At 42.7% G+C, this 22552-nt stretch overlaps 1 protein-coding gene across 5 annotated transcripts in view; it reads right to left on the bottom strand.

The window, feature by feature from the left end:
- The window catches only part of MAPK10 (mitogen-activated protein kinase 10), a 313465-nt gene that overhangs the window by 53493 nt on the left and 237420 nt on the right, over positions 1–22552 (bottom strand). For all 5 annotated transcript variants that reach the window (XM_060247089.1, XM_060247090.1, XM_060247092.1 and 2 more), the window contains 3 exons: positions 21109–21247; positions 19526–19691; positions 3032–3103 (listed from right to left, as the gene is read on the bottom strand). In XM_060247089.1, the coding sequence (XP_060103072.1) occupies positions 3032–3103; positions 19526–19691; positions 21109–21247 (377 nt within the window). The remainder of the gene's footprint in view (positions 1–3031; positions 3104–19525; positions 19692–21108; positions 21248–22552) is intronic.

The following is a 22552-nucleotide window of genomic DNA, read 5'->3' as shown; positions in this document are numbered from 1 at the left end:
TTATTCTATTGCTTCAGACCAACACAGCTGCCCACCTGGGTCTACCTCCTCTCACTGAATTTGTCATTTTCCAGATGAGAACCAAATGGTCTTAATGCCTAGGAGTCTTGGAGTATATAGCTAATTGCACAGTTATACCATGTCAAGCTGTTTATACGCTACTTAAGACATACTGGACCTCTCTGAGATATTTTATTAGCTTTACCAAATCTTTTTTTCACTTCCCTTTTTCACTTCCCTTGAATTTTCTTAGATCAGTATCAGTAGAAACCTCCAAACACATCTCAGATTTTCATTTTTGGTAGATTTGGCCACAACACAAGTCCTCATTCTTATAATCTTAAATCACTTAATAGAGTTTCTTTTACAGCTCTAGATTCCCAAAAGCATACATAGGAGGCACACCCACAGCAAAACTGGTCTATCAGCCTGCATTAATGTTTTCTGGATATACAGATTCTTCCTTAACTAATGTCAATGCAATTTTTCCTCCCCCAAAAAATTCTTCAGATTTCCTCTGAACCTCCAATTTCATTGCAATTTTCACTTTGGGCAACATCAATGCTACTCTCTCTGAAATTGGGTTCAGTGGCCCCAAATGAAAGCATTTAAGAACATCTACTGTCAGTGAAGATTTCCTAACTTCATTTTTGCTCAGATAATCTGAGTATCAAACCTATAAAATGTTCCAACAAGAAGTACGAGAAGCTGGTGGAAAAAAACAGCGAAGAACATAAAAGATAAATCTGGACAAATGAAGAGATACAAACCTGAGTATGAAATATGAATTAATGGCAGAGGCTTTGTTCTGAACTCACCCACCCCAATATCCTCCCCATTCCTGTTTTGGGAAATACATGGAACATATAAAGAAAAGTCCTTTTCTATCAGACCACTGTAATTATTCTTGTAATAAAAAAAAAATTGCGCCAGGATATGAGCTAGTTATGGACTCAGATTAGGATATGTTTATATACAAGCTGAAAAATGAAAATACAATCTACAATAATTTAGAGGGATGGAGGGTCAAACTTGTTGGGAATCCAAAGACATGCAGTTTGCCAAAGGGGGCAGGGTTATAACCAGGGGTGGAATTCTAACAGGAGCGCCTTTGCACATTAAGCCACACACCCCTGATGTAGCCAATCCTCCAAGAGCCTTATAAGCTCTTGGAGGATTGGCTACATCAGGGGTGTGTGGCTTAATATGCAAAGAAGCACCACTAGAATTCCACCCCTGGTTATATAACAAAGATGGAAAAGAGGGATGAAAAGCAGAGGGAGGGAAAGGTTGCTCCCATAAGTAACATAATTCAAATAAAGATGATGATCCTGTTTGCTTGAAGATCTCCTGATGGCACCTGGTTTTTTGGCCACTGTGTGACACAGAGTGTTGGATTGGATGGGCCATTGGGCTGATCCAACATGGCTTCTCTTATGTTCTTATTTTACATATATGCATGTGTGTGTATGCAGACCTGAAAGACATGGTGGCTTCTGGTGAATGCCCCCTACTGGGGGCTTGGAGAATATTCAGAGAGGTGGCTGAATAAAGCTTCCCCCTGTCCTTCTGGCTACTGGTATTCCAAGGAGGTCTCCCATCCAAGCTCTTGCCAGTTGACCCCACTTAGCTTCCGAGATCTGAGTCAGGGCACTTCAGGAATATTTTTAAATGCCAAAATCTTTTTTTTTTTCCCTAGCTCTTCCTACACTATGTTTCTAGGGTACACCTGCACTTTCTTTTAAGATCCCACCTAATAGCTCCATCCTGTGCACGCAGATCTTGTAAGTAAGCTCAAGTGAGCTGGTGGGATTAATATCTAGGCAAACATGCATGGAGTGGAACACACATGTCACATATATGTATGAATATGTGTACGTTCCACAGGTGTATTCACTGAGAAGCCAGACTTAGCTGTAGCTCTTTGTTACACTGCGTAGCAAATTTGAGTTTATAGGCGTTTACTGTGAGAAAAAAAGTCTTATTGAAAATAGGCTTTGGTTCACTACCTGGTTACTGCAAAAAAAATAACAATGACAAAAAGCAGTGAAATTATTGCTATGGGAGGACTGATCCCCATGCACAACTGTTAGCTGTAAAAAGATAACTGACTAAATCCTTTTCAACACTTCTTAAATTCTGAGTTTCTCAAGTCTTTTATTTTGTGCTAAGATGGACCAGTAGAAATTTGGAAACATTCATATTTCCAGTCTTGATGCACTATCTCTGAGATTCCAGTGCAGGAAACAAGGACTGCTGAAGGCCTTATTTATTAATTTAAATTTCTAACTTGTCCTACTCTGAGAAGTAACAGTACTAAAACCACCAAACTCTTGCGTAATGTAATCTGAACATAATAAATACATACATTTCTAAACTCTTGACCAGTTTAAGCATGAAGAAGCCCCATTATCCAAACTCCAGTGAACTGAATGCAACCACTGGTCCTTCTACCTAATGTATGTTCTTCAGTCTGCTGGGGGGGGGGGGGGCGCAAACAGCAGGATACAAAGCAAACAAAAATAAAATAAATGTAGAGAACTCTTATGGATCTGCTTATCCAAATATTCTGTATATCCCTCAAATCGTTTGGATAAAGAAGGCTATATTGCAATACAGAAAAGTTTTAGCACAAGGTGTGTGTCTAATAATATAACTGGATGGCTGCTAACAATTCTGCTTCTGCGATAGACATTGTTCATGCATCTAGTGGCTTCTACTCCATGCAAAGCTTTTGTCACAAAACAGATTAGTCTTTACGGTGCCATAAGACTTCTCCTTGCTTCTTCTGCAACAGGCTAACATAGCTAACCCTCTGGAATTTTACTGTGTGTAACTTAAACTTTCAAATAAAGCTATTGTGATGAAGGGGAGACCGGCTGGCATTTATGAGTGGCATTTATGTTCCATTTACAGATTATACAATGAAGTCTGTGGCTGTTTATTCTGCTCCCCCAAGAGAGGTAGAAAGAGAAAAAAAAAGATTGAAAATTGTACCTAAAGAGTTCCCACAGCTCGCTAGGAAGGATACGATCAGTGCCTGGAAACAACACAGCACCTTTGATCATTTCTCCCATGATGCACCCTACTGACCACATGTCAACTGAAAACAAAAATGAAATGAAGGTAAACAAGAACACAGCAACAGAACAACAAATAAATGAGAAAGACTTGTCTGGTTGTGTCACAGAACAGACATGGTTGCTTGCTAGGCCTTTCAAGAAAATGTCCCAAATCTGGATTTTCAGGCCTCAGCTCTGAGACTCTGAATCTCCTCAGAAAGCAGGTTGAGAAAACCACTGCCATGTCGCCACCTGGCATTCCATCCCTCCACTTCTGCCGTTTTCTACCCTCTTACAACAGCCCCACAATTCCAACTAGCAGAGGTAGTTGCTGCAACTATAAGGAGGTAGCAGCCAGAGAAGAAAGCCAAGGGGGAAGCTGGTGAAGGGGCACAAGCCTTCCCTTGACCCTACGGATCCAGATCCAAATAACTGGAACTGTAAGCACAACCTTGAGGCTTACATTTCACTACCGTGAATGAAGCCCCACATTTACTCCTGTGAAAAGGGGAACTTACTCATAGGCTAGTTCTTGTGCATTCAGATGGTGGACTGTACCAGGCAAACAGAGTGGATGATTAATGGGTCCATCTTCTCAAGGCCTGTTTTTTTTTTCCACATATGTTGGACTGAGAAAGGAAGGAAGGGAACCTCTTATTTACCCAAATGATTTGTGCTCAAAGAACTTCCTTTTGGGAAAGAAACTGTCTTATTGCTTTGGGTAAGAACTTCTTTGTGTACAGGGTGAGAAGGAGCTGATGAGAGGAACAGAGAAGGTATATTGCAGAATTTTTAAATTTTATTGTTGAACGGTGCGTACAGGGGAGAGAGAGAGAGAGAGAGAGAGAGAGAGAGAGAGAAGAAAGAAAGAAAGAAAGAAAGAAAGAAAGAAAGAAAGAAAGAAAGAAAGAAAGAAAGAAAGAAAGAAAGAAAGAAAGAAAGAAAGAAAGAAAGAAAGAAAGAAAGAAAGAAAGAAAGAAAGAAAGAATCAGTTCTATAGCTAGATGTTACATGTCACTATAGTTTTGCGATTATAATTCAATGACTAATTAAAATAGGTCTCATCAGTATTCCTACAAGCATACTGGCTTCTTTTCTAAAGAATCCTTATTTTCTTTTGGGACATGCAAATCACATTCCCTTTTTCCCTTTCCTGAGCACAGCGGACTCTAATTTTGGGCCTGGTGGCAGCTGCCTCACATGGTGAAATAGCTGTAACTCACAGAACCCACGCTTAGATCAGAGTTGGACTCCTGAGGTACAATTAAATCAGTAACATCTTCTCTTTTATGGCTTGGGGGATGAACTATCTAAAGATACCCTGGGAAACAAATTATTTAAGCTAAAAATCTGTGAAAAGGAACTACTTTCTTGACAAAGGACTATGGAGAAGGAAAAGGAAAGAGAGCCACTGTTGAGTGCAAATGGGCCATTCTTGACTACTGACAGTATCACACACATCTGCCACCTTCCCCTCTCCAACCACTTTTGTGGCGTTTAAACCATCAACTGCACTTTCACATCCATTACCAAGCAAGGGGCATTATTCAAGCAAGTCACTTATGAGTTTCAGCCCTCTGTGGTTTATTTGCCATACACATCTAAACCTATTTTTATAAAGAAATATAAAGGATATCCACAAGGAATGTTCTTAACTATACTTTAAAAATTCAGCCTTGAATATTTCATACAACAGAATCTTCTTTTCGTTTTCAGTCTCAAAATGGTTCTCTTCTTTCTGAGCTAAGATATATAATTTTTTTTAAAAAACAATCCATTCCTTTGCCCCCCTTCCTGAGTTTTTGGCCTCATCGCTCACCAGAGTAGGGCTGTCAGGTCCCTGCTTCATCCCAGCGAGGGTTTTTTTTTGGGGGGGGGGCCTTTCTGGGGTGGGCAGCCCAACACAATTATGTCACTGACATCTGAGGCAGCACTCTGGTTTTGGGGCAATATGGTCTGTTTTGTTTCAAAACCACAGAGTTTGCCCAAACACCAGAGCGTCACCACACAATGTCTCCTGTGCGATGATGTCACATCGTCATGGCAGGGACATTGCACAATGACATTACTGGTTTGTGGTAGGGTTTTCCCTGCTGGCCAGCTGGCCAGTGCTGGGCTGAAGCCCCTAAAAGTGGGGGAACCCCTGCTGGCACCTGGGGGGCTGGCAACACTACTCCAGAGCCCTTCTAGACTTATAATTAGGGTTGCCGACCAGCGGGAGGGTTGTTTCCACCCACTGATTAAGTGAGCGTTGGTGGGCAAGGGCCACAGTTGCCTGGAGGTGCCCTGCCAAAAGTGAGAAGAAGAAGAAGAAGATGAAGAAGATATTGGATTTATATCCCGCCCTCCACTCCGAAGAGTCTCAGAGCGGCTCACAATCTCCTTTACCTTCCTCCCCCACAACAGACACCCTGTGAGGTGGGTAGGGCTGGAGAGGGCTCTCACAACAGCTGCCCTTTCAAGGACAACCTCTGCCAGAGCTCTGGCTGACCCAAGGCCATGCTAGCAGGTGCAAGTGGAGGAGTGGGGAATCAAACCCGGTTCTCCCAGATAAGAGTCCGCACACTTCACCACTACACCAAACTGGCTCTCCAACATGAAAATGGGAACCCTAACTATAACTCTTTGCTGCACAGAGAATGTTCTCTTCTAACACCTTGACACATTCAAATCCAGAGTTAGAGGAAAGATGTAAAGGGGGGTGGGGTAGAGACTCAAAACACTATGCTTTCGGTTTCATTTGCATTTAAAACTACATGCACATTGAGTCTGATTTTTGCAACTGCATGAAGCCATAAGTTGGCTTCTAAACCCAGCCCTGGGTTGACTCACTTTAAATTCCATCCTGGGATTTAGGATGTGATTAGCTTTATCAGCACGAAGGCAGTGCCTATTCTTTGAGGCAGCAAAAACCAAACCCAGAGGAGCAAAATGACCACTGCTGTTCAACTCTGTAAGCAAAATGACAAAAAAAAAAAAACCCAGCAAACCAGATCAAAAAAAACAACAACAGAGCAAACCAGCTTCATCCATTAATAATATATTTGTTCCCTCAAGAAATGTTTTCCTCATTAAATTATTTGTATGAATGCTTGAAGAACAAAACGAATGATATGAAAATTCAGTTAACAGTTTCTTCCACTTCTTTCTTTTTAAGTTCTGAACGCTAACACTGAAAACAGGACTTGCTGTATCTTGGGAGTTGGGGGCAATCCAGCTGTGACTACTAAGGAGAGCTGCAATTTTTAAATTGCAGTAATTACAGAATGAGACGATGCAGTGAATCTTACACAAATGCAAATATAATGCAGGGAGCTACTGGGAAGTATCCTACCATCAATGAGTGGAAGGTAGAGATGCCAGGTGCCTTCTGCTGGTGGGAGGGCTCCCACTAGTGGGCTCAGGTCCACCCTCCCACCTTCACTCACCAATGGGGGAAAAGGACTAGAGGTAGAAATGACATCATGTCAGTAAGCACCGCAAAGCTTTCTGGGATGGCCAGAGTGTTATTCGACACACATTCCATCTGGGTTTCTGGCTGGACATGATGTCACACATCACATGCAGGGCCAGCCCTAAACTGTCTGGCACCCTGGGCAAGGCTAACGTCTGCTCTTTACAGGGAAGAGCAGACATCACTGAGTCACATGGGGGCACCCAATTCAGTGCCCCCAGAAGGCCAGCATCCTAGGCCATCACCTAGTTTGCATAGTGGCAGAGCCAGCCCTGATCACATGATGTCATCTCCATCTCCAGCCAGCCGCATGATATCCCTAACTGGGAACATCTGTGACATCACTAATATCTGGCCAATTCCACTTCCACATCAAGCAGAAGCACATTTTGGGATGTGATTTTATATTGTTTTTAATCTCAAATAACATTTATCAAATAATGTTAACAATTCAGTAGGCCTTATGAATCCCTTTTAAAAGTACTAACAGGCTATCTCCTCTTTCTTGGTGGTCTACCATTTCATGAACCTTTTTATTGTTGTTGTTTGTTTCTTTCCCCTCCTTTTTAATTCTTTAGCGACCGAACTCACCTCTGCAGCAGAGGCACACATAACTAACTCTCAAAAAAGCACAGTGGCAAGACTGCCCTCCAAGGGGAAATGACACCATTAGGGTCAGCATTCACGGTGCAAGTACTAAGAGTAAAACCCAGATGCATCAGTTAGCCCCAAATAAATTTTGTATATCAGAAAGTGGAACCACGTCCTGGAGCTGAAACTTTGTGAAACCTCTCCAACTTCTCCCTGAAGACACACAGGCTAGTCTACGTAACCAGGGGTATGGCAAAAGGCTGTACACACTGTGAGGAAAACAAATAAATGGCTAAAATGCTCTGTCTAACCCAGCTGTGAGGTTTGGGAAGGAGTGGCCTGGAGAAAAGGAAAGGTGCATGTACTTGAATTGATAGATGGGGATGGAACTTGAAATGGAGATGGGACGTACATATTCGCAAATAAAGAAGAGTAATTTTGCTTCCAAAACTATGACCAGTGGTTTACATTTATAAAAAGTAAATTGTACTTACGCATATGTAGCAGGGAATGGTATTGTACTGTCTTATGTGGCAAAATCTACAAATCACTAGCAGTTAATCCTAAACAGAGTCGCACCCTTCTAAGTGTTTAATCTCTATGCAGGTACTTGCTTCACTGAGAAGCTGCACTGTACAAGTGATCTTTAGCATCTCTTGGAAACCAGCCTCTAGTTTTACCAAATAAGAATACCAAGAAAAGGTACCAAGCCTTGCATTGTGTTCTCTTGCACTGTGGTTCGCACATTTGATACAATTATGTCCAGTGAATCACAATGCCATTCATGTTGATCAAAGACAATATGATGGTCGTATTTTTTCCCAGTTGTTTTTGTTTTTTTTCATCAGGATACACACAATCAGTTTTGAATGCTTTACAAGAGTGGCACAACATGGATGAGCACTATCTTTTTTTGGAAATTTAGCACACCCAGTCCAGAGCTTCGCAGGCTCTTTAGTACAAACATGTGAAATGTTTGCTCAATGTTTGTTTCCCATTCACTTCAATGAGGGAGGCAGCTCTGTACAGTAAGAAGGATGAAGGTAGGGTTGCCAACTCCTGGCAGGGGAATTCCTGTAGATTTGGGGGTGGAGCTTAGGGATTATGGTGTTTGGGAAAAGGAGGAAACTCAGCAGGGGTGCCATGCCAGAGTCAGAGTTGCCTGGTGCCTTCTTCCTGCCATGGGGGATTCGGGGGGCATTCCAGGAGTGAGTGGGGAAGTTGGTGGCGCATTGATGTTGGGGTGATGCTCTACTTTTTAAGCAAAACTCTATCCTAAAAATAGCTACAAACCATAGAGTTTTGCCCCAAAAGTAAAGTTCTTAATCTACTCAATGATGTCACTTCTGGAAATGACAGCACAGTTTCTTTACAACAGAAGTGCTTTTGTTTACAACAGAAGTAAACACAGAAGACCCGGCTTGCAGGACAAAAATTGGCCAATTGATACAAAGCAGCAAAACAACACCTTCTCTCACTTCATTATTATGGACAAAAGTTTTCATTGGAAGCATTCACTTCACAGAAGCAATACTGGCTTTTTTATTTATGTGGTTTGCTACATATACACTGGGCTCCAGGCCTCAGATTCAGTGGGAGCTTACAGGAGCGCAATTCTTGAATCTTTCTGAGAGTTCCACCTCCTTCTCCATTGAATAGTAGGTGCAGCTGCATAACAATCCCTGGATGAGCTCTACCACCTGTTTTTCTACAAATGACTGCTGCTGGGCTCTACAAATAAGTAAATGAGTATCCATTCATTTGCAGATCTCCAAACCCAACTTTTGAATGCACGCTGTACACTCTGGAGCTGGTATCCTCCTATCTTTCAATAAATCCCCCACCTTTTCAAGGCAAATTACCTCAGGATGTTAGAAAAAATTGTCCTATATGAATCAACAAAAGGTAGTCAGAATTAATTAGCGGTTATCACTTTACGTCTATCATGCCAGCTAATTTTTACAATGGCCTCCCTCTTAGCTAGCTGGTAGAAATTCGTTTTTCCCTTTTCAACACAAATCAAGTAATACAAGCTTTTTTTCTTCCCCCACAAAAGCGAAGCTTCCCTTTGTTCTTATTTTGTTTACTCGCCTTCCTTTTTTAAACTATTATAATTGTTTTCATTTTCTAATATTACTTTTACCATATTGAGAGATGGTAAAAAGAATATTGCCAAAGCTCAAATGGACAAGACAGAGAAGGGTGTGGGGGTGAGCAGAATTCTGTCAATGATAAACGGGCCCCATGCAGGGAAGAGAGAGAAAAAGAGAGGAGAGTTTTTTTTGAAAATCCATGGGCAGTTCCATTTCCAGGAAACTTTGGAGGAGAGCTGGATCTCGTCTAGGCCACAGATGGGTAAGTTAAAACATTCAAAATAAAATGTTGTATCGACACAAGTCCATACAGCATCAATGCAGACCCGGGATGACGATGCATTAGCAAGCAAAAGATTATGATGTCACCACAAATGCTTCCCCCCCCCCCCAAAAAAAATCACAATTTGTAAAACATTTAGCCAAAAAGAAAAAAAGAAAAATGGGCCATTTTTTTTAAAGAAAAAGCATTGTCAGTAAGAAAAAACTTACAAGCTTGTGATCATGTTACAGGAATATATAAACTGGTATTAACAAATATAAGATTTCAGTTTGAAGATCTGCTTGAAATCATTTCTCATACATCTGGCTTTTCCTTTCCTTGCTGTTTCCCTAGTGACTCCAATCATAATGACACGTACCTGCCCAATGCAACTTGTTTTTTGTGGGAGGGGATTGCTTCTGCCTTTGCATTCCTGCCATATATTATTTGCTTGATTGAAAAGGTTTGGGATGAGGCAGGGGGGGAACGGGGAGAGAAATATTTCGATGAAAACTGCAGCAAATGGAGTAAGGATACAGTCCCTTCCTGGAAAGAGGATTTTGTGGCGCACCATTTCTCCATAATGCATCCTACTGACCATATATCCACTAGAACAGCAGAGACAGGGAAATGAAGAGAGAAGGGGAGGGAAGGTAAAGTTAACTAAGACATTTTGGCTCCTAAAAGGAGAGGAAAAAGAGCAGGTTGATCAGAGAAAGCAGTTTTATGCACCTTCCATTGAACATTTAACACACACAAAAATCCTTCCAATGACATCATAAATAGAAGTTACCGCAAGGTCTGTTATACTAGAAGAGATCAACTTTGTCAGATTATTTTACTGATTTAGAAGATTTAAGGCTCAAACTTGGGAGGACGGGAAGGTCGTGGTTGTAAATTAATCGTTCAAAGTTGCATCTAGTATATGCTAACAGCATCCAGGGCATTACGTTCAGAGGATTTCTTGCTGCTTGTGTGTTGAGAAATCTTTGAAAAATGCAACTCTTAGGTCATGCGGTTGCACTGCTTGCCACTCCCAAGCTCTCCTGGCACCTCTTCTTGCATCACTTCCTCTGCAAGCCAAGTGCATCCAGTCCACACCAGTTTCCACTGCAGAATGCTGTACTGGTAGACTAGCCACCTGAGGAGTGATAGCACAGATATCCTTTGTGTGTACCTACTGCAGGAACCATCTCCCCAAGGCATGTTGCCATTCTACTGCAGTAGATGTATGAATGTCACAGCCCATGTACAAAGAGGACTACTTGGTAAGTCTTTTTAAAAAGAAACTGCTGTCTTCTCTCTGGATAGGGATGCCAGACCCTACCAGTGGGGGGCAGGGTCCTCCGCTGCCAGGCCCCACCTCTTTGCTGCCAATCAGCGGACTGGGGGAGGGGAATTACCCCCAAAACAAAGGAGGAGCGCTCAACATTTCAGTGACATGCCTAAGAGACTTCAACGTGACCTGGAAGTGACATAAGCACTCAGGGATGTAAGGGTGACTCTTTGGTTTTTGGGCTAATTCTACCATATGAGTTTTTGTCCAAAAACCAGAGCATCACCCTGATGTTCCCAACATGCTTAAATCACTTCCACGTCACACTGGAAGTCTTATGGGCACGTTGCTAAAACATGTGATGAAACTCCCAGTTCCCAGTAAGCTCACCCCATCCCCCACCGGCTGCCCGAAAAGACCTGGTTGACAGTCACGAAAGATCCATGCAATCAGCCCTGTTCATGAGAATCTGGTATTCATACATACACACCACAGCAGCAAAGGTAACTTGTTTCCACACAGCTGCAGGATTCTGTGAAATGAGTTTCCTTAGGGCCCAACTAGAGGACATGTGTTGAGTCAAGGTTCCAACGCTGGGGAAAACAACACAGAAGGGAGGGCCAAAGCCCCTCCCCCTCAAATCCTAAGCCGAACTGGGCTTGGGAATGCTAGTTCTCCCAATTGCCCCTATGACTGAACATTTCAGATATATCATCTCGTTTGGCCTGTATTCCATATTGTTCATAGTTTAAAGTATTATTTCATATATGCCTAGATTATCGATAAAGCACTGCAGCAAAAACATGCAGGAGACTCATAAAATGGCTTTAGAACACTGAAAAGAGAGGGGAAGCTACCACCACCATCAACCCAAAACGAAATTATTACGATGTTTTAAATGCTCATGTTTTGGAAAGCATTCATTGACAGTACAAAAACCTGAGACTGAAAGAAAGCAAAATGAAAACCACCTCACGGTGCTTGAAAAATCTGCCCCACCCCCAATGTAATGCAGTAGTTTGAAAGCATTCAGTTCAGCAATCCCTTACTAATGGCATGCCCAGAATGTTAATCTTGCCCATTCTGCAACTCTCAGAATTCCTACTAAATGGCTGGCCCCTGTGACTGAGCAGCAGCCAAAACCAACAGCATTTGTAACTACCTAGTGTGTTGCCTCCATACAATCCGGTGTAGCAGCAAATTCACAGGGCTTAATTTGCAATGGAGAGAGGCAAACACCAGAGAACTTCATCTGTCCTGGCTATTCTTGTGCATGATGCAAAAAGGCAGTAAGTTTGAGCACTTTTAGGGAAGACTTCCAAGCAGGAATTTGTGCGTACCCTGCATGGGTATCTATACCACCACATACACATGCAGTCAGGTGCTCCGGCTGATGGTGGTTTCTCAATGCATACACAGATGACAAAACAGACATGAAACTTCTTGCACAAAAAGGGAAATCTGGTATGCCGTAAACTACATACATGACTCATTTGCAGTCACAGGAATCACGTAATTGTCTGTAGCTGCAAATCGTTAGGCGAGATCTGGCCTTTGGACTGCTCCAGCATAAAGAGTCTTACCAACTGCAGCTCTCCACTCCAAACAGCAAATCTGAACTGGAGAACTTGACCTAGAATTCCATAAATGAAAGGCCAGTTCAGATTGGGTCCGTCATGGGAAATGTCTTCAGAAACCACAGGAATGCACTTTCATGTGGAAGTACTCCAGTCTGGTACACGCCCATTGGAAACCATTATGGCAGCAATTCGCGAGAGGGAGGTCAGTACATCGTTCAGCCTCTGAGCTCACTTGAATCGCTACCAGAAAGTAGTGTCTATAAAATGGGGCGTGCTGAGTTAGGCATAGCTGCATCCCCAGAGATATTTAGGCATCTGGTTGTTGAGGTAGTAGCAAGTATCCCCCTGCCTGGTGGAATGAGTTCCCCCTGGAGATCCAGGCCCTGCGGGATCTGCTTCAATTCCACAGGGCCCGTAAAACAGAGCTCTTTCACCAGGCTTTTAGTTGAGGCAGTGGGCATCACTTGTTATCGGCCTCCCCCTTTCATTCCATCCCAGTGCTATAAGATCTGCTAGACCTGAACAATAGGCCATGTCTGTGAGGCAGAATTTGCCATTTTAGTACCTATTGTTCTCTGCAATCTTAGATTTCATATATTTTAAATTGATTTTTTTAAACTGTTTGTTTTTATGATGTAACCCACCCTGAGCTTGTTCTACGGGAAGGGCAGGCTAAAAATTGAATAAAATAAATAAATAAAATAAATATCCCAGCTGATCACAGGACTGTCCATATGATTCAACTTGAATTTTGGGAGCTCTTGTTCAGCAAACCTCTGTATTCTGTCACCACATGAAGAAATGCAGGTCTGTGCTGCTCTGCAAAACATTAGCTGTGGCATGGAAAACGGCAGGGATGAACAAATTAACACAACTTATTTGTGACAAAACAGCAAGTTCCAAGGGAGAAGGCGTGATCATTGCCAGCCTGAGATGACCAGCCCCATGAACTGGAGTGAAATCATCCCATATAGAAGAAGAAGAAGATATTGGATTTATATCCCGCCCTCCACTCCGAAGAGTCTCAGAGCGGCTCACAATCTCCTTTACCTTCCTCCCCCACAACAGACACCCTGTGAGGTGGGTGGGGCTGGAGAGGGCTCTCACAGAAGCTGCGCTTTCAAGGACAACCTCTGCCAGAGCTATGGCTGACCCAAGGCCATGCTAGCAGGTGCAAGTGGAGGAGTGGGGAATCAAACCTGGTTCTCCCAGATAAGAGTCTGCACACTTAACCACTACACCAAACTGGCTCTCCATAGAAGCATTACGGCTTCACTGGTTTAGAGTCCATGCACAAAAATTCTGGATACTCTAATATTTAACCTTGGCTATGACCACAACATGGATCAGCATATATCTTCTCACTTTTAGAATACTTTGGTTTTTTAAGGAACTTTGACAAGACCTTCAATAAAGTGCCAATACTTGCAAAGAAAGTTCAGGGTTTAGGAAAACTATTAAAATAATCTCTTGCTTTGCAAAATCTAGGCCAAATCATGTAATGCTGGAGTAGTGTGATCTTTTCCATGGAGCTCTACTTACACTGGAAGTTCCCAAGCACAGCATGGCCCTGAACTGCCTCACACCAGGGAAATGCTCTGCTGACATGGAACGTCCACAGGATCCACTCAGCCACATTTTGGATTATTTTGTTATTCAAACCTTACCAGTACAGATCTCAGGCCAAAACCCTGGGACCTGTAGTGAAACTTTAAAATCCTCAATGGTTAGGATAAGCGTGGCGACCGGTGGGAGGGTTGGGGTGGGGACAAGGGGGAGTCATGTGACATCGCCAATGTCAACACATCACTTCTGCGTACAATCTGGGATTAACAACGCCTATTTCTGGGAAAGGCCAGTAACTCTTTGTTGAAACCATAAAGTTTCCAGCAATTCCTAGAGTTACCCATTATCCCTTCTGAGTTGTACCCGGAAGTGACATATTAGAGGCCGGTGGCAGGTTTCTGGTTTTTTAAAAGTATTTTTAACATTTTCCTCTTCTTGCTGCTTGGTGTGGCAGGGGGCAATAGAGCTTATCAGCAGGCGACCTCCTGCCTTAGAGCCCTTCTGATGGATGATGAGACAGCCATGAATTCTCCTTCTCTTTCCACTTCTGGTCCTATTCCCTGCCCCCTTCACCTTCAGTATTGTGCAAGACTTCCCAAGAATTGCTGAACAAATGGTGGAAAACCTGAATGAAAACAGAATGGGGGGGGGGGGGGGGGTGGCTGCGGTGGCCATGATCCTCAACTGGGTCAGGAAATGTAAAGGTACTTGCACATTTTCCAGCTTGCTGTCGGGCAACACGACATCCCACTGTGGGCAAGTGACAACCTCACCACTGCACTAAACACAGACTTTCGTGTTGTTTTATGTTCATTCTGGTCTATCAAACTGATTTCATCTCTTTTTTACCCTTGTTCTTTTTGCCCAACAAAAACAAACAATGGCTCAAAAGCAACAATTGCTTTGGGTTAAACAGAAACCAAGGTGAAGTGTTTCATTGGTGGGGGGGTGGGGAGAAGGGGGTGGTACTGGGTGCACAGGACAGCAAAAGCATGCCTGACAGAGTGGAGCCATTCTTGCTTTTGGGGAGGGCAATCTCAGGGCCTTAAGGGAACAGGGTGAAGCAAAACGGTGGTAAAATATACATCATTTCCATCAACCCAGGTGCCTGCCGAGAGAAAATGAAAGCATGAAACCAGCCTTAAACAGGCAGATTGTTCTGGTGAAGAGATATATACCAGAGGAAACTTTTAAAATTAAATTTAACCTAGCTTTTTAAGGACATTAACCATACAGGGGGGAATATAGATCATACCACACCATGTATTGGTGTGAATTCATATATCAAATGTAAATTATGGCTAAATTACTACAGCCATGCTTGCCCCCTTCGTGGTTTGGCTTCTATTGGCAGACGAATGCCAGCACTAGTAAGAAACGATAATTATTTGCATGTACTCAGATGACTGAAATGGTAACCCCAATTAGCACAAGAACAACGTAATTTGCCCTGCTTCAGGCAGTCTTCTGGTGGCCACATCAGTTCCCGCCCTCACAAGAGGTTTACAGTTTTCTGGGTGGAAAGCGTCATCCAGACTCAGCCAATTTGTGGCGACACTATAGGGTATCCAAGGCAAGAGATGTGCAGGGGTGTTTTGCACAGCAACCCTGGAACTCCTTGGTTTTCCCCCATCCAAATACTAGCCAGGACCGACCTTGCTTAGCTTCCAAGATCTGATGGGATCAAACTATCCTGGGCTATCCAGGCTATCCAACAATGGAGGGGGTGTGCAGATGAAACATCCCCTTCCCACTGACACTCAGCTCATGAAGGGGATGCTTTAGAACATCAGCAGCAAACACAGAACTCAGGATTGGAATTGACACCAGAGCTCACCCTTAATTCCTCCGGTAGCTGCTTTTAAGTTTTCTGATTACGGGGATTTTTAAAAGCATTTCCCCTTGATTAATACCTACAATAGGAAAATCTGCCCTTTAAGCTGATAACCGCTACTAATAACTGCTTTCGAGGAAGTCGCCAGCTTTAAATTGAGAAATGTAAAGTGTGCTGCAAATGGGCCCCGCATTATTACTAAATTTAAATAACAAAGAAATCAGGCTAAAATAGCAATCTAATTGCTGGCTCGCAGATTGCAGTCAGATGTTAGTTAAAGAGCTGCCGCATGCTAATTGGATTCTACGCATTAAAAATAAGAAGGCTGAGAGGATTCATGATTGTCTCTGCCCCCCCCCACCCCTCCAAAAACTGCATTTAGTGTTGAAAAAAGGTATCTTATTCTGAAGGGGAAAAGATTACTTCTGGCAGTAGCAAGTGCAATATAATGGATTTATCTCCACTGCATTCCTTGCTCTCTGAAGCTTGCTACACCTAGCTCAAAACATCTGTAGTCCCTATTTTGCACTGCACGTTTGCAGGGCTGACTTAAAAAAATAGAAAAGAAAAACCCAGAACGTCTGAGATGAAGACATTGTTTGAGCACAAAGGAAATAATCTCCCACTGCTTCCCAGCATGTCGATCTGAGAGGTTCTTTCTGATAAAAGCATCACACATCTCCCATTACCACACTGATATACTTTTCACAGCAGCATCTCCTACCCACACTTGGGACCCAAACTAAGGGTTGTATCCATTGCTGCATTTCATTTCTTCCAGATGGACGGGCTAGCTTTCAAATGGACAGGCACAAGCAAGAGGCACATGAACTGTTCGGGGGATAAAAGAATGTGGGTCACTCCCCCCTCCCAACACATGCACCATCTGAAATTGGACCATTATCTAGAATTGTATCTATTTAAGTCCCTTTTTAGGCATGGAAGGGAATAGACTTGCTACAAAATTGGCCCCTGATTGGCAGACAGTATGAGTTCACAGGATTGGGCAGAACTGGGTGTAAATGATGGAAGGCTGGCCTTTGATAAAGAGAGTAGAACCTCTTTTCTTCTTCCTGTTTCTAGATCAAGGAAGGAGTCAAAGGCTGGAGCCTGGTCTTGAATCATGGAACCCTTCAAGCTGCTAGCCTCCTACTTATGATGTGTTTGTTTCTGTTATTTATAGTCTGCCTTTCTCACTGAGGCTCAAGGTGGATGATGTATATCCAACGAATGTCAGGGGTGAAATTTTAGCAGGAGCTCCTTTGCATATTAGGCCACACACCCCTGATGTAGCCAATCCTCCAAGAGCTTGCAAGACTCTTTTTTGTAAGCTCTTGGAGGACTGGCTACATCAGGGGTGTGTGGCCTAATATGCAAAGGAGCTCCTGCTAGAATTTCACCCCCGCCAACCATCCACACAACCTTTTCCTTGTCACTCCCTTACAAGTGGTTTCAGAGCTTCATTTGCTCCAGCTACTGCCTCTGTTTCTAAGCATTTCCCAAGCAGAAGTAGGCAACCATAGCAGGTACTGAATTCCTGGCCATTTTGTAGCAGCCCAACTAGGGGTGGAGTTAAACAGTAGCCTAATTAAGGTTCAATCCCAAAACCTCCACACTAGGGCGCTATGTCATGTAGTGTAATATAACAATAGCATACTTCCAAGAAAGTGCAATGTGTCTGCTCCAACTGCTGAATAATAACACAGCTTTTTAATAGTTATTCTCACTTACTCGGGATTACTAAGAATTTAAGTACTGGAGAGTCAGGGCACGGGTATCAGAGATCACTAAGAAAATTCTCAGCAACCTGCCAAATTACAATTCCTAGGCTTCTTTGAGGGAAGCCATGACACATAAGGTAATATGAAACCAAAAGAAGTTTGTACCATAGACAGGGTCCATCGGTAAAGGCCAAAACTTTCAGATATGGGGTCCAACATTTTGTCTGAGCTTCATTTGCAAGAAAGCAAAGGACTAGGCACTGTGACAGGTGTAGCCAAACTGCAGCTCAGAAACATTTTTTGTTGAGGTTTTTGATTGAAACTGGATATTGTCTCTTTGTTATTTGACAGGAATTTTATGAGTATCTTCTACTAGTAAAGATCAAATTCATATATTGCTTTTTACATGTTGTTCGTACAGCTTCTTCAGGCTAGATGACAGATTTCTAGTACAACAAATCCCAAATTGTTTCAAAACATGAATTCCTTTGGCCCTACCATTAGAGTTGCCACTCCCCTAGTGGGGGCAGGGCATCTCCTGTCTCTCATTTCCCACCATTGCTTGGAGTGATGTTGGGAGAAACTTTAAAAAAAAAATACCCATTGGGCTGAAGGCAAGAGGTCACTTCCTGGGAAAACCTGGATATGATGTCATACCTCTCTAGAAATCGGCCAAAACTCTATTTCAAGACATGACATCACACCATCATTGACAGCTGCCTCCATACTGCCACCCAATATCCCACTGGTTGCCAGTCTAAGCCTGGCAACTATATATAATATCAACAAACTACTATATTTGACAAAGTTTTACCATCCCCTCTAGAAATAGGCTCAAAGGCTGTCCTGGTTTAGAAATAGGCCTGAATATGGGATGGCCAGATGGAAAGGGCCTTTTCAGTTGTGGCACCAGAATTGTGGAATTCCCTCTCAAAGGAGACTGGTCTGTTCCCCAACTTCTGCCAGCAAGTGAATACTTTTCTGGGGGTTTTTGGTGTTCCCTCAATGACCTTCCCTCCTGTTTATGTGCTTTGTTTAGTTGTTTTAAATTGTTTTATCCATATACATATTTTATAAAGTTTGTTTTTTAATGTTTTTGATCCTTTGCTGCCCTGGGGACCCTAAGTTGAGTGGAAAGGCAGCATCAAAATGTTTTAAATAAATAAACATTTACCCTTTATAAAAGCAGAAAATACATTCCTAACAGTACCTAATATTTAATATGCATCATTCTAATTTAAACTATCCCATTCAAAATTAGTTCAGATGAAAGTCATCCATCACTAGATTTCGTACAACTGCAAATTCTTTTGCCTTTATGAGGCATATACAGCTTGGTTGGTTATTATTTATCATCTGGCAGAGTTACACACAGGAATCACATAATAATATAAAATATGTAACCAACCAAGGTTGCACACACACTAAATAACACACTTTGCAACTGGATTTGTACTGTTTAAGAATAGCAAAATCCACTTGCAAGCAGTCACCATGTGAAAGCACCCTAATGCTTAATAGGAACCATATTTTGAAGTGAGAAAGGCCTGGAGAGTCAGCATTCACTGGCTTCAGGCCACATCTATAGAGTCTCCTAGAACTGCAACGGATGCCAAGGCTTCCTCTCTAGTACAGATGCTCTGTCAAGGTTCTCTCATTGTTCATTGCTTCTGGAGCTACATTATATCCAATTGTGTGGTTACAGAACTTCTCAACTGCAGTGATACAGCTGCATCTTATGCAAAGTTTAGTCATTCTGCCTGCCCTATCAAACCAGATACCCCCAGTGTGTGCATAGTCACAAATGTTTTTTAATTTTGTCGACTGGTTACAGCAGCGAAAACTCAGGTTCTGAATTATTTTGACTTTTAAATTTTAGACTTATATTTATATGGAGCTTGGTTATTTCTTTCCACAGCATGCTGTATCACTAGTTAACAGCTTTTCAACCAGCTGCTTGGGCAGGGGATCATATTCATTTCCATGTGGGTGAAAAACTTAGGATTGCCAGTACGTGCAAAGCCAATTGGTAGCCTTAATTTTACTCCATCCCATGTGGTTTGCCATATGCACGTATATATCCTACCATTCTCCTTGTAGCCCATTCCCAAGATGACCTCTGGCGCTCTGTAATAACGCGTGACCACATATGGAGTCATCATGAAGCTAGTGCCCGCTGTCCTGGCCAGTCCAAAATCCAGAATCTTCAATGTGCAGTCAGATTTTACCACAATATTACTTGGTTTTAAATCCTGGAAGGAAGGAAGGAAAAAAAGAAAGCAGACACAAGACTTACCTACAAGACATACTGGGTGCAGCATTGATTTAGGTCTGGTAGGTTGGAAATATAGGGGAAAGAGAACATAAGACAAGCATGCAAAAACACAAGAAGCACCCTGATATAGCCAACAATTTATTTCTCCCAGGGGCTGGTCAGATGTCTCCAGAAAGGTCACAAGTCAACCTTGAAGGACACAGCCCTTTCCTGCAGTTGTCCTCTAATAACTGAAATTCAGAGGTATACTGTTTCTGAACACAGAAGTTTCCTTTTGCTATCACAGCTAACAAAACATTGATAGACTTATGCCCAATGAATTTGTCAGTCCCTCTTTCAAGGCATCCAACACAGTGGTCATCATCTCAACTAGTATCAATGAGCAATTTCTTCCATCATAAAACAATCACCATTCCATAAAACAGTCACCATGGGTGACATTGCATTCCAGTATTAAGGGGAAAGAAGGGAAAAAATTACATATATCCACTTTCTCCAAGCCATGCATAACTATAAATCAACCCCCTTGTCCTTTTTTATAAACTTAAAAGACCCAAATATCTTGAGAGGAAGATTTTAAGAGAGGACATGATTGTTGTTCAACCAATAGTTGCCAGTGCCATTTTGGAAGAAAATTTAGTAGTTTAAAAAGAGTCACTAGGGCCCAACCCTGACTGGGCCTGCAGTGTGGTGGTAGCACCAGGTGACCTCCCCCTTGTAACTTTTCAAGCACCAAAATGCTCCCCCTCCAAAAAAAAAAAAAAACTGTTGGACCTGTGGCCACCAGAACACACAGTTTAGTTCTCAGGGCCAAACTACAGGATACATTTTTAATGAAGATTCCATGCATGTACAGCTCCAAAATGGAACAACGTAGATAGTTTCAAGGGGAAGGGACCAAGCGGAGGGGAAGGCAGAAGCTCATCCTCTCAATGAGCTACTTTAATTGGGCACTCACTGATTTTTTAAAAGCCATTCCTCGCAGCTGCTGTTTGGCTGTGGAAGAAAGTGAGCTGAATCCAGGGAGTTGATACTCAGCTTGTTAAAAACTGTATTGTGTAGTGTGGCCCTCATTGCAGCAAGGATACAAGCCTAGTTTCCTTGAGGGAAGCAGTGGAAAAACCAGCATTTATTGACACAAACCAAGAACTGAAGGATCATCTGTAAGCCAAATCCTGGTTTTGCAAACTAACCATAGATAAAACAATGGTGGCTGCACTTTATATATCTGAACCAAGCTAGTTTTTGTTTTGAGCAGTCTGGCCTAACATTTCTTCCTACAGATGGAAATAAAACTGAAGCCAGTCAGGGACTTTGAGCTGGCATTCCCAGAAGGAGAAAGGATGCACATATTTTCTTTGCTTCGAGTTTTTCTTCTGCAGAAGCTTGCTTACCCTGTGTATGATTCCAGCGGAATGAAGGTGCTTGATGCCACAAAGCATTTGGTACAGCAGGTAAGACATTCGCTCATGATCTAGCTCCATTTGAATCACCTGGCACAAGTTGGCATCCATCAGCTCCATTACTAAATAACTGGACAGGAGACACAACAGTTACTGCTCACGCACAACTGAAATGATTTTTCATCCCCGCATGCGCCCAACGTGTTGTAGTGAACCACTAAGGACTGTAAGCTAGATTCAAGAGAGTTTTTTTTTGACCTTTGAAAGTTTATAACCCAAAAATCTTGTGGGTCTCTAAAGTGCTACTGAACTTGAATCTAGCTCTTCAAGTGCAGACCAACACAGCTACCCTCTGAATCTAAAGATGGTGGGCTAGATGTTTTACATGGATGCTTGCCTTTACTTGATCTTGCAATGGAGGAACTCCTGGAAAGTGTCTGAGGAAGCCAAGAGTCCCTAAGAACATAATTTAAAACCGATGGAGGTGCTACTAGCAGGGGTGGAATTCTAGCAGGAGCTGCTTTGCATATTAGGCCACACACCCCTGATATAGCCGATCCTCCAAGAGATTAAGCTCTTGGAGGATTGGCTACATCAGGGGTGTGTGGCCTAATATGCAAAGCAGCTCCTGCTAGAATTCCACCCCTGGCTACTAGGGTTGCCAACCCCCACGTGAGAGCAGGAAAGCCATGATTTTGTGGGCTCCTGTGCACTGCCAGCCAGCTGGCCAGTGGGGGAGGGAGCCCTGCCCCCAACAGCCACAACCTGACACAATGTCCCTGACATAGTGACACTATACAGAAGTGATGTCATCATGTCATGGCATTGTGCAGCGACGCTCTGGTATTTTGGGTAAAACTCTAGAGCTGCATGCAGCAACATTGCCCCGCTACACCCCAACTCTTGGAAAGCTCCCTCCCCCCCCCCCACCCACCTGTGAGAGACTATGACGTGGCAACCCTATGTGCTACAAATATAAGATGTGTTTGCCCATGCAAGTGTAATATTGTGGGACACAAACTGGGGACAGTGAAGAAAATTCACAAAAGGCAGGAAAAGTGGACTTTGGGGAAAAAAACATGTTTTGATTGCCTCAAATTTAATTCATGTCAGGTTTTCACTGTGTTCCAGGTAACAGAAGACAATGCTCAGTGGACGGATACTAGCAATTCTCTGCAGCATCCCCAGGCAGCTTATTTTACAGAGTCATAGGTTATCACAAAATAAATATGAAAGAGAAGAAAAATGTTTCACATCCCTATTTTTTTTTTTAACAAGGAGATTATTCCGGAGTGAATTATCCATGTTTCAAAGGCCTGCATACCTCAGGGAGTTTGGAAGAAACAGCCACTTCCTGAGCAAGGGAGCAACACAAAGAAAATAAAACAGAACTCCGTAGAGTCTTTCAGAGATCTTTGCATGCGTGCACATGATC

Source organism: Heteronotia binoei, chromosome 9, assembly GCF_032191835.1.
Source record: "Heteronotia binoei isolate CCM8104 ecotype False Entrance Well chromosome 9, APGP_CSIRO_Hbin_v1, whole genome shotgun sequence".
Classification (NCBI taxonomy): Eukaryota; Metazoa; Chordata; class Lepidosauria; order Squamata; family Gekkonidae; genus Heteronotia; species Heteronotia binoei.
Note: the sequence above shows the minus strand (reverse complement) of the source record. Positions and strands in the feature narration are given on the sequence as shown.